This window comes from Podarcis tiliguerta (assembly GCF_965153285.1).
Source record: "Podarcis tiliguerta genome assembly, chromosome: 6".
NCBI lineage: Eukaryota > Metazoa > Chordata > Lepidosauria > Squamata > Lacertidae > Podarcis > Podarcis tiliguerta.
This window is the reverse complement of record NC_139539.1, coordinates 43254917-43267193: the sequence shown is the minus strand read 5'-3', so window position 1 is coordinate 43267193 and position 12277 is coordinate 43254917. Positions and strand designations below refer to the sequence as shown.

The window sequence follows — 12277 nt, the reverse complement described above, 5'->3', positions numbered from 1 at the left end:
TGAGAGGGACGCGGGTGGCGCTGTGGGTAAAAGCCTCAGCGCCTAGGGCTTGCCGATCGAAAGGTCGGCGGTTCGAATCCCCGCAGCGGGGTGCGCTCCCATTGCTCGGTCCCAGCGCCTGCCAACCTAGCAGTTCGAAAGCACCCCTGGGTGCAAGTAGATAAATAGGGACCGCTTACTAGCGGGAAGGTAAACGGCGTTTCCGTGTGCGGCTCTGGCTCGCCAGAGCAGCAATGTCACGCTGGATACGTGACCCGGAAGTGTCTCCGGACAGCGCTGGCCCCCGGCCTCTTGAGTGAGATGGGCGCACAACCCTAGAGTCTGTCAAGACTGGCCCGTACGGGCAGGGGTACCTAAATTTTTGTCATAGACATCTTGCAGTTGGGTAAAAGGGGAGTGGGGAGAGAGATGGGGACATTGTTATTTTGTTCTATTGTAGGAGGGTTTGTGTCAGCATCACATGGGTAGGTTGTTTATGTATTTATTTGTGTTTATTGATATTGTGAGAGGTTAGGGGTTCCCAAGCTTGGTTGGTTATGTTTAGTTGATTGTGGTGTGGCTTATTTGTGTGAGGGAGGTGGGCCAGGGTGTTGGGTCAGGTTAGCCATATTGATTTGTATGCTGTTGGTGGGTGGGATAGGTCATTGTCTTGTGCTGTGTAGGTAATAAAGGGGAACGACACTGGGGTGAAGGCATCCTCCATAGCTTGTCCCCTTACTAGTTTGAGTTTGTTGGTTAACTTTTCCAGTAGGGTAGTTTCTCATACGTTTTGGTACCAGTGGTCTAGGTTGGTGCTCAGCATGATATTTGTGGATATCTGTGTCAACTTTTGATTTGGTTGAAGTGTTCCTCACCCAGGTATCAAAAAGACCTAAGTTGACCATGAGAAGTGGAAATCTTTAGTGCTGCTGATTTACTCGATTACTGACCTGCCCTTCCAACCTAATAACAGGGTGGTCATATGTTAGGTGTCAAAGGCCAGGATAAAGTTTCTCTCCCCCAGCTTCTGCCTAAGGTGGCTGCCTCACTCTATCTAATGGTAGGGCTGCCCTGTTCACCACATTCAATGGACCTGACCTTTCAGACTCCTTGCCCTGAAGACTTTGAAAGGGGTTTGAACCAAGGTTGTGGACAAGACATGTATATTTTATAACATGCATCAATAAGCTTCCAAGATTCTACCAAATCCCGACAAAGTACTTCATTCTTCCCAAGTTACCAGGGACATCTCTGTTTGTCTGTCCCTGTCCCTGGCAGCTCACCATCCCTGGTCCTGTCTCTTGGGGATGCCTTGTTAAAGTTTTGTGACAGTGCTTTCCTATTCATGTTTGCTCAGGAGCAAGTTTTATTGTGTTCACTGTGACTTACTCTCAGATCACTGCATCACAGGATTGCATTGTAAACATGATTTGCTAGAGCAAGTGTTCTTCAGAGTTCATCTCCCTCCCCAAAGTCTCTAGAAGTTAAATTTCTAGGTTTGGAATTCTGAGTAAAGATGAACAGGATTCCATTGTGAGTCTGGTGTGGCAGGATACATCTTGTCTCTGGGCACATGTACGTAAATGGCCCATGAACATGAGGGTCTGATGTAGTGTACAACCTAACCCCAATTCCATCTCTAATGCAGCAGTTACCTTTGGGGTAATTTTTTACATATGCTCATAATTTTCATACTTAAGTTTCAAATTCACTCAAGGAACTATTATGTGTTCATACTACAATTTATTTTTATTATCTGAGTTCTTGCAGTTTATATTGTGTGAGCCATTCTTTTCTTTTTCTGCATGTAATTATTGTTATGCTTCCTTTGCAACATAAAGAACTTAGAGAAAGAGATGTACATTCTTATATTTATTCTTACACTATACAGATTGTTCTCAAGATAATATTAAAAGTGCTTCTGGGCGGAGCATCCATCTGATACTCTTTATTGTCTACAGCAACATCTGGCTTTATAAATGGAACCACCACAGTCCTTGCACTGGTCATGGGGCACAGGCCACAGGATAAAGCAAGCATGTCCTTCACATCTTGTCTGTTGGAGCAATTTCTATGCACCTATTTTTGAATTCTTACTCATTCATCTTTCCATCACATCCCATTTATGCCAAACTTCTCCTTTTAGCCTGGAAACGAGAAAAGACATATGTGCTTTGAAATTAAACGAAGCATGCATCCAAATATAACCCAAGGTCACTACTACCACATGAAGTTATCTTCTCTATTTAATATACAGCACACCAAGCTTTCATTTTAAAGAAATGAATTTGCAGTTGGAATACTGGGGTGGCGGAGTAGGAGAATGAAACAGCAATTCATTCTAAAAGCTTGTGAACAAACAGCAATGCCTCAAATGTGTCACTTAGAGAACTCATGATCTACAAGCCCATTGCATCACACTAAATTCCTGACTCATTATTTCCACTTTGGGGTTAGCAATGCCATGGGTTTTTCCAGAAGGCACAACAGGGCTTGATTGCTAGATGTCTCTCAACAAATTTATAGCATTTTCACAGAACTTGTTATCAGGATTCATTGTGGAAAGTCATGAATTTGTATTGTGAATGTACCCATCACCTGTGGGAGGGGGCAACTGAAAAACACGGCTAGAATAGGCAGCCACCAGGAGAGCCACGATTCAAGGAAGCAATGCAGAAATCCAAGATTGTGTGCTGTTTGCATTGTGGGTAGCTCTGCACACTAACTGAAAACAGGCTCCAGAATTCTGTGATGTCACAGGTGATTCTGGGCTGCATTAAGTTCAGGCCTAGACTAGACGTAGGCAACTCAGCTCAAGGAGGCACTCACCTTTCTGGAAACAATAGACACATTTGGGCTCCCATCTTAGCATTTTTGGCTCCTTGTGTAAGCTGGTTGTATGCCCCCGAAATGCTCTGCTAGGTGGTCTAGGGTACAGAACAGTGAGGCACTCACCTTGACATCCCCTATTCTACTAGGTTGGTACAAGATATGGCCAGCCCCATTCATGTTCTGTGGAAGTCATTTAAAAAGGACCTCTGCAGCAGCCCTGCTCTCAGTAGTCTCTTGCACTCAGAGTACTGACATCACCTGTGATTGGGAAGAGCTGGTGCTCATTTTCTCCATGGCTCTCATCCTTTGTCTGTCTGCTGCACTGGCTCTTGGCAGCGATCAAGATGACTACAGCAACCAGGAGCTTGAAACCCAAGAATCCAGCCACAAGGAAGCGAAGATTGACTTCAGCATCTGACAGGGTGCTTTGGAAAGATACAAATGTGACAGGGCATGAAGCAGGTAATTTATTGTGAAAAGAATTATAATAAAGAAAAGGAGGGGAAACAATTTATCCATTTCTCCATTGAGCCCCTCGGGGTTGCTTGGCATGGCTGTTGCTATTTTACATTGCAGCCATTCACTCAGCATTCAGTGAGGTACCACTGCTGCATTGGGAAATGGAGTACACATGGCATTAGCCACAATCCGTATATATTCTGTCCTTTCTTATGAAATATAGTGTATGATGTGTTACTCCATCCCTCCCAACAGGATTTAGTTCTTGCATTGAGAAAAGGAATGACCCGGCTGTGCTTTAAGATGGCAATGTGTACACAGCCACGGTCTGAAGGATTGTGACGCAGCCGTGTTGCTGAAGCAAAGCTGGTCTGATCCTGGATGGAACATGGAGCTCCATGGAAAAAAGAAGAAGTGGGATATGGAACTGAGGGTCTTAACATTCACATGGAAGAGGAAAGTTAAGATTTTTTAGCTTGGCTAGATTTATGAGGTGCTTTTGCCTTCCTTCACAGTTCATTGTGTTTTGAAAATGTTCCTCCTGTCGAGTTCCATTTGTTTAACATAGCTTTTGGCAAGTATAAAATTCATTTTGCTGCCAAGAGTTTGCATTCCACATGGAAGCCTAATGAAGGGTGGAAACTCTTCCTACAGAGACTGGAAATATTCTGTTCTCTAAGGGCCAAAGTACACATGATGGCATCAATCCCGAGTGTCAAGACTGGGTTCCTGACAAATCCCTATAAAGCAGGGGAGCATGGATTGGGTGCGGGGGCCGAACCTTTCCCCTACCAGTACCCCAGCAGTTTTTTTAAAAGCTAACTTTTCTGACTTTAGGGGCGGAGGCTATAACAGGAAAGAATTCCCACCAGTATGGAAATAGTTAAAAAGCACTTAATTTACAGCGTTTTCATACCATCCATTAACAGTAATTTCTTTGGATGGTGTACATTTAAAACACCCACACCTAATAAAATATAAAAATATTATAAAAATATGAAATCAAACAGCAGTTAAAACAACTTTAAACTAAAACCAATAGTTCCGAAGATCTGAAAAAGTACCCAAAACATGCTTTTAAAACTGAAAAGCCTGGGGAAATAAAGAGGCCTTATCCAGATACAGTAAAAACCACAATGTAGGTGTCAAGTGAGCCCTGCTGAGGAGGGCTTTCCACAAGTAGGGGGCTACCACTGAAAGGGTCCTGTCTTCCTGCCTGGCCTAATGGGGTTGGGGTGGGCAGGTGGAGAAGGGCCTCTGGATATTATTTTAGCATGCAGACAGGTATATGAGAGTTGTTCCCTCAGGTACCCTGGCTGCAAGCTATTCAAAAGTCATACCAGACCTTTGAACTGAGCCTTGAAATAGGCTGGAAGTCAGTGCAGATAGCAAAGCACTGGCATAATGTCACCATTTCAGCCTGTTCACAATAATCTTGCTGCCCTATTTTGGACCAGCTGAAGTTTCCAGATCATTTTTCAACGCTGGGGTAGCCAATATGGTGCTCTGTTGGACTACAATTCCCACCATCCTGGCTGGGGCTGATGGGAGTTGTAGTCCAACAACAAGCCTTAGGAACGGTTGAGGGAATTGGGTATGTTTAGAGGAGACTAATAGGAGATATGATGGCCACCTTCAACTATCTAAAAGGGCAGACACATTGGAAGACGGAGAAAGCTTGTCTTCTCCTGTTCTTCAGGGTAAGACTCGGACCAATGGATTCAAGTTACAAGAAAGGAGATTCTGACTTAACATTAGGAAGAACTTTTTGATAGTAAGAGCTGTGGAACACATTTCTCCAGAAGGTGGTGGACTCCCCTTCCTTGGCATTTTTAAGCAGAGGTTGGATGTGCATTAATAGAGAATCCTGCATTGCAAGGGGTTGGACTAGATGACCCTCAGGGTGCCTTCCAACTCATGATTCTATGACATATTGGCTACCCCTAGTATGAAGCATTGCATTAATTCAAGTTTCATCAGGAAAGCATAGGAGAGGGATGGAGTTAGCTTTCTCCTCCTGCCTCCTCATACTGTGCTTTAAATCTCCCCCGCTGCCTTGCTTTATAGGCCTGGCTTGGAATCTGCCACCAGCATGTCTGTTTGTGCCTTACATGGGCAAATAACAGCTGAATCACTCCTGAGATGTCACAGCTGAAGAGTCCCAGTGAATTATGCTCAAGGTAATCACATTTAGCAGATTTATTTGAGCCCACCCTTTGTCACTTGCTAGCAACACAAGTGTAGGAGCTGTAATGAGAATGGGTAATTTCTATGTCAGAATCATCTTGCATATCCCTGGTGAGATGTGCCAGTCAAGAAGAGGGGAGGATGCAGAGAATCGGAAATCTCCAAGGAAATACAAGGTTCAATAGGGCCTTGAATACATTTTCCCTTCTGCAACACAGGGGTGAGATGATGATTAGGGTAATTTCTTAAGAGATGGTCAGGCAAATCTAATTCCAAGGATTGGAAACACACCTGAGTCCTTAGAATCCCCTGCAGTTTAGCTGGATGGGGTGCTTTGCTCCATGACTATTATTATTATTATTATTTTATTTTTTTGCAGCCTACATGTTGAACAGGAACAGGCCCAGGCTCAGTGAGGTGAGGTGCGGCATCTACTCTACTAACTTCCTATAGTCCATGTGCTTGTATGCCCTCACCTTTCCTTGGAGACATGTTTGACACTCAAGATTGTGAAGGAAGCTATTGCCTTCCTACAGTGAAACCAACAGGGCAGGAATCTGGTACCTCTCACTCACCAGAACGAGCAGAGAGATCTCCAAAATCCAGCAAGGTTAGACCACCACTAATTGATTTATACACATTGCCACCTAAAAACCTGCTGGACCAAAAAGTGATTAAGTCCCAAGGAAGGATGTAAGTCTATTAAAGCCATTATATCTGTCTCTCATCTCTGCCATCAAGTTTCATCAATGTGCTGTGTGCACATTGCCAACTTAAAATGCAGCAAGGTTGCTTACCTCCTCCATCCCTTGCCTGAAAAAGTAAAAGGTAAAGGTACCCCTGCCCGTACGGGCCAGTTGTGTCCTACTCTAGGGTTGCGTGCTCATCTCGCTCAAGAGGCCGTGAGCCTGCGCCGTCCGAAGACACTTCCGGGTCACGTGGCCAGCGTGACGAAGCTGCTTTGGCGAGCCAGCACCAGCGCAGCACACAGAAACGCCGTTTACCTTCCCGCTATAAAGGGGTACCTATTTATCTACTTGCACTTAAGGGTGCTTTCGAAGTGCTAGGTGGGCAGGAGCTGGGACCGAACGACGGGAGCTCACCCCGCCGCGGGGATTTGAACCACCGACCATGCAATCAGCATGGGTTTACCCCTGAGGTTTTACCCACAGTGCCACCCGCGTCCCAGGCCTGAAAAAGTACCTGCATGTTATTATACACCTCAAAATGGCTGGATGTGCTTCCAAGTCACTCACTGTCTACCCACACCAGTGTGTGGGGATGTCTTAATACGTCTTAACATTTTCAGATCAGATCGAAGCTGGTTTGGAGGGGAAGCACAACAAAATGCAGCACTTCTCATTAATCTGCAGGATAGACATGGATTGTGGCTAATGCCATGCACACATGGCTTCACAAACTATCTGTGGGAAAGAACCTAAATTCCCTTAATCAAAAACCAGGCTTCAAATTTGACTGTATTTGTATCCTATCTATAGTAAGAACTGCCAAGCTTGCTACTTAAACACCTGCTGTGCACTCCCCATACCAGAGTAGCTTGGCATGGGATTTATTCATTCCAGCTCCCCCCCCCCCCCCCCAGCCTCGAGCTGATGAAGTTTAGGTCTGTGCTGAGATGTTTCCTGCGCTGCTGTTATTTTTGTGTTCTAATGGTTATTATTCATTTCAACTTGCTTTTTATTCAGATTTTGCCATGTAAGCCACCTTGGCTGAATCCACACAGATATAAAAAAACACTGTGATTTTTTTTTTTTTAAAAAATGTTTTAAAATATATATGGAGTTTGCCATTATCTCATCGGTGCCATCTAGCGTCACATTTGTATAATGCACTTAAAATGTTATATTTGCAGCTGTATAGCTGAGTCCCTTGAGAGTACTTCTCACAGAAGGACAGGGTAGATATTTGCATATAGGCAAAATATTTGTATATGCATATATTTATTTGCATATATGACAAGATGCCTGAGGCTTACCAATAAAACAAATGTACAGATTTACCTGGAGATGCTGTGCACTGCTCTGGGCTCCTCAGGTGCCTCAGTCTCCCATAGACCTGGTGGCAGAAACACAGCAATTTAGCTGGCAAAATAAGAACATCTTAAGGCAGTGGTGGGCAGATTTTTTACCAGAATCATGAGGTCCACCAATCACAGCTGGTGCAGAATACTGGCCCAGGCAAGTGGACATGTGTTAAGAATTAAGGAGCAAGGTACATCTGAGCATATGCTCTGCCCAGGGATTTGGGATTGGTGCTAAATTCTTTTTTTTTTAGTCCTTTCACACAATAAATCCACTCTTGGTTTTCTCCCAAGACTTGTTTTCCCAGCAACTTTGTACAGAGGAGGAAAGCTTTTTCTAGTTGTTGTTGTTGTTGTTGTTGCTGCTGCTGTTGAGCAAGGATTTCTGACTCCAATTGTCTATCAACTGCAAATCAGTCAGAGTCAACTGCAAATCAGTCAGAGATTGATCGGAGTAAATCCCTATTTACCTTCCGCTCCTTTACCCAAGGCAATGATTAAGAGCAGGCCGCTGTTGCAACCAGGAATAAACACATGACGGGCTCATCCATACTGTTGCTCATTGTGGATAGCAAGTTTCCCTGTACCTCCATCAATTCACTGTTGGTCACAGGATGTTCTCCAAACCACTGCTTTCCTCTCTCTCTCTCAGCCTGGATTTTTGCATGCCAGGGATACTCCAAAAAGGAGAAGGTATTAGAAAATCCAGATTGAGGAAGAGAGAAAGATGAGAAGACAGTAATTTGGAGAAGAATGGCATTCAGGCAACACAGAATTAATGGAGGCACAGGAAGCTAACTATCCCCATTAAGCAACAGTATAGCTGAGCCCAAAGACCACTTGTAGGTTTTGGACTAGGAGTGGAACCCTATACATCTCTACTTGGAAGTAAGCCTCATTGTTCTCAATGGAACTTACTCCCAGGTAAGTACCCTAAGTGTGTAGACTGCAGCCTTAAGGACATTGCTCTGTAGCTTAAGTCTTCCATCTTTGTTGAAATAGGGAAGGCCAGTGCTTTTTTTCTTTAAAAAATGTTCAGAGGTACTCTCGTTTTCCTACTCATATTGAAATACTGCCCCTCAAAGAGACCAAACTAAGATTCACAAAATGTTTATACCCCTGAGTCCCCCCCCCCCCGAAAAAAAGCACTGGGGAAGGCTATACAAGAAGAGTGAGAAAAAAGCTCTTCCTCATCCTCCTTTGTGCTGAGCAAGAGGTTTACGCCTGTGCCTGCTTTAATCATGGCTTTGTATAGTGGGTCTAATATCTTATTTGGGGTCATAATTTTGTATCATAGACATGACTATTTAGAAGGCAAGGCTTACAGCTGATTAAAGACCCTGGTGGGACTTACCTGTCAGAACTTCCACCTTCACTTTCTGCAGGATATTCGTAAGCCCCAAGAATTCCGTCTTGCACTGATACAAACCAGCATCCTCTTTCTGGAATGGGTCAATGGTCACTGTGAGAATCCCCTTCTGGATGTTGTCAGCAATGGCAGTGCTGCCATTCCTTTCTTTGAGGAACGGCATCCAAAAACGCCGGGCGCTGACAATATTTTGACATGACATCTCACTGATGTGCTTGCACCAACTTTTCTTTCTCCACTGGTTCTCCTTGGGGTTGTAAGTGCAATTGATGGTGATGGGCTCTCCTTCGACACCATACACCGTTGGAACATCCTCAGTCGCGTATGCTTCTAGGAAGGAGAGAAGGGTTGGATTCATACTTCCATTTTTGTAATGGGAGGTGACCATATTACAGCCCTGGGGCCACATCATCCAGAGCCCCACCCACATTGCTCAGGTATATGTAGCTTACAATATACATAACCTGCATAAATGGGGAGGAGATCCCTCAATGTAAGAAGGCAAATCCGCCCACCCACACCCCAGCTGATTTGCTTGCAAATTGCTTTAGTCAACCACTCTTCAAAATTCAGTTTGTACCAAACCTTGAGGTCTCTGAAGTCTCTGCATCACTGGTGGGAAGATTACTGGGCTGTTTTAATAGATGCGAGACCTTGGAGCCAGGTCTAAGACCTATTAAAAACATTGTTATGCTTTTTTACATTTTTTTAAAAAAAATCTTGCTTAAGCTGGGCATTTTTGTTTGAAGGAGCAGCAGCTGTGTGGGGCCTTAATCCAGAACATGTTCCTGATCTAGGTCAGGCCCCATGCTGCTTTCCGGCTAAAATTTCTCCTTCTCCTGTGGCTGTTTATCCCCCCCCCCCCCAAGTGCTGTTAACTTTACTTACGGTGGCACAAAGCAGCTGGTGGGGGCAATATGCAGCAGGCTGTCACTTTGGACCAGGAATAAATTCAGGATCAGAAGCCCACAAATCTGCTTCTTGTTCAAAATAAAAATGGCTAGCTTAAGCACATTTTAAAAAAGAATGAGTAATGTAAAGTATGATTTGGTCAGATGTGACTCACGCATGCTGCCTCTGCCTTAAGTCCTGCTCCAGAGTGGTGCAATATGGGGATTGCGGAAGAGCAGGCTGAGGCTGCTTCCAGTCTGACACTATTTTGTGGGTATGATTCAGTCATACGGTGGGAAAGTTAGGTTGAGCAATCAAAGTGGATTTGATGGTCTGGCAGAACAAATCCTCTCCCTGAAACCCGCAGATTTGGGGGAGTTAGAAAAATAATGGGGAAATGTAATGCAAAGTGTGGCATAATGGTGATGTTTGGTGATGTCATATAACCTCCACACAAACAAATCAGGATGCATGCTCAATATAACATTGTACAACCTCTGTGCAAATTTGTGCAACAAATTGGGATGAATGCTCAACAAACAGGTCTTTTGGAAGAGTTCTCTGTCTGCATTGCAAGTTTGGATTATCCAACCCTTGCGGTCCCTTTCAGCTCCACAGTTCTATGATTTAGCAACCAATTTTGAGAGAAGGAAATCTATCGATATAGACAGAGGAGCTCTTTCTAGTGCGTCTTTTTTTGACACGGGTGATTCTACTGCATAAGGAAATTTCTTAGAGATTTTTGCAGTTGAATTCAGAATCGCCTTCAACCCCTTTTCTGAGCTGGGACAGGGAAAAATGGAATCTGCTGCCTGAAGAAACAGTTTCATGTTGCTTCATGGTCCAGAATGCCTCTTGTTGCAGCTTTGAAAGGTTGTGTTCACACCAGTGCAACTCCCTTGCAATCAATAATAATCTGTACATGTATTGGCCCTTTTCATTCCCTTGCAGAATGATGTATATTTTGCACATTGGTAACCTTTAGTAGTGTGTGTGTTATGTTCTCCTTAGAGGTGAAAAATAGTGGAGGGGAGGATTGAGAAGAGAAATGGCTGGATGAGAAAGGGTTTAGCATCCCCTCCACATCGCCATCCCTTAAAATCACAGCCTCCAATGACTGTTTTTAACTACTGTTTCTGGTCCACACAAAGATTTTTGCTAAACACATCCAGTCATGATTCAAGTGTTTCTTATCTCATCGCTACCCCATTCCTTGCCCATTTTCAGCCCTCCCCTGTGGCAAAGAGGAGGGTACAAACATTTAGATAAGCTGCTGTAAACTGCTCTGCACCCACCAAATATAGTGGGATGTGAAACAAGCATGCAAGCAAGTGGAGCAAATGGATAAATAAATAAAAGTAAGCATAAATATCATGGAGGATAAGGCTATCAGTGGCTAATAGCCATGATGGCTTTTTTCAGCTTCCACTGTTGTAGCGTTAGCATAGGCATCTGGTTTGCCATTGTGAGAACAAGACGCTGGACTAGTTGGCCTCTGGCTTGATATATCCAGGTTTTCCTTATGTTATCATCTAGCACAGAGTGCTTCTGCTTTGCCCTTTGGCTGATCACAGTTTGAGGTTTTCGTAATCTTGCATCTGCTGTACAGAATGATAGAATGTTGGGTCTATACAGCCAGAGGACAGACCCAACAGACTCCTTTAGCTCAGTCTCTTGCACTGTGGACATAACTTTCCATACACACTATCCCTAGCCCATTATCCCATTCAATGCAATTTGCAAAGCGTGCCACATGGAGACAGCAGAAGCAAGCAAGATGTACCACTGGTGCTTGGCAAATTAAGAATGACATTTCAGTAAAAAGTTTCTTAGTTCAGATAGCTTGTTTTCAGCTGGATCAATTGTGCCTTGCCTTCAGCATCATGCATGCATATCAACCCAGTCCTTATCTGACCCATTCATACTATAATCTGTTCCTATAGCCTGCTTATCACCCGCTTATCCAACCAGCATAGGATTCTAAATCTCATACCTGACAAGGAGACCAAGAAGATCAGATGCACAAAGTTCTCCATCTCACTCCAGCAGATAAAGAGAGAAGATTCGCAAGTAAAGATGAAAACAGAGTCTTGCACAACGGCAATTTTTTTGCCTTACTAGACACAAAGGACACAGAAGAGGAACATCTGTCACTCTCTGTTGTGGATTAAGCAATACACCAGCAAAATGTACTGAAAATGTAGGGATCAGCAGTGCTATGCCAGGGAGAGGGATCTAGAACCTGACAGTTTTCTTTCTCCAAACCTTTATTAGGCATTACAGATATAGACCATCTTAAAACATCCATATACGAAAATTTAAACAAAGAAGCAGCCATAGAAGATATATAGTAACAGAATTTTTTATTGGAGTGTCTTCCTGCTAAACTGCGTCATTTACCACTCTAAGAGATACTATCAACAGTAACTCAATCACCCTTGTAGTTACCTCCAGGTTAATATCAGACAGGTGGAATCTGATATTTTCATTGTGCCATGATGTTTAACTACCCAAAAAGG

General features: G+C 43.8%; 1 protein-coding gene across 3 annotated transcripts; it reads right to left on the bottom strand.

Annotated features, from left to right (window-relative positions):
• Positions 1-1702: 1702 nt before the first annotated feature.
• LOC310680038 (triggering receptor expressed on myeloid cells 2-like) lies at positions 1703-11936 on the bottom strand. Of its 3 annotated transcripts, none has more exons than XM_083446150.1 (5): positions 11752-11936; positions 8853-9197; positions 7479-7533; positions 3070-3236; positions 1703-2126 (listed from the first exon to the last, which is right to left on the bottom strand). In XM_083446150.1, the coding sequence occupies exons 1-5, from the start codon at positions 11792-11794 to the stop codon at positions 2122-2124; spliced, it is 615 nt and encodes a 204-aa protein (XP_083302276.1). In that variant the 5' UTR covers positions 11795-11936; the 3' UTR covers positions 1703-2121. The 3 variants fall into 3 exon arrangements, with proteins under 3 accessions (XP_083302276.1, XP_083302277.1, XP_083302275.1); XM_083446151.1 differs by having other exon boundaries at positions 1737-2126; positions 8853-9194; positions 11752-11899; XM_083446149.1 differs by lacking the exon at positions 1703-2126 and having other exon boundaries at positions 2901-3236; positions 11752-11905.
• Between the last annotated feature and the right edge of the window lie 341 nt (positions 11937-12277).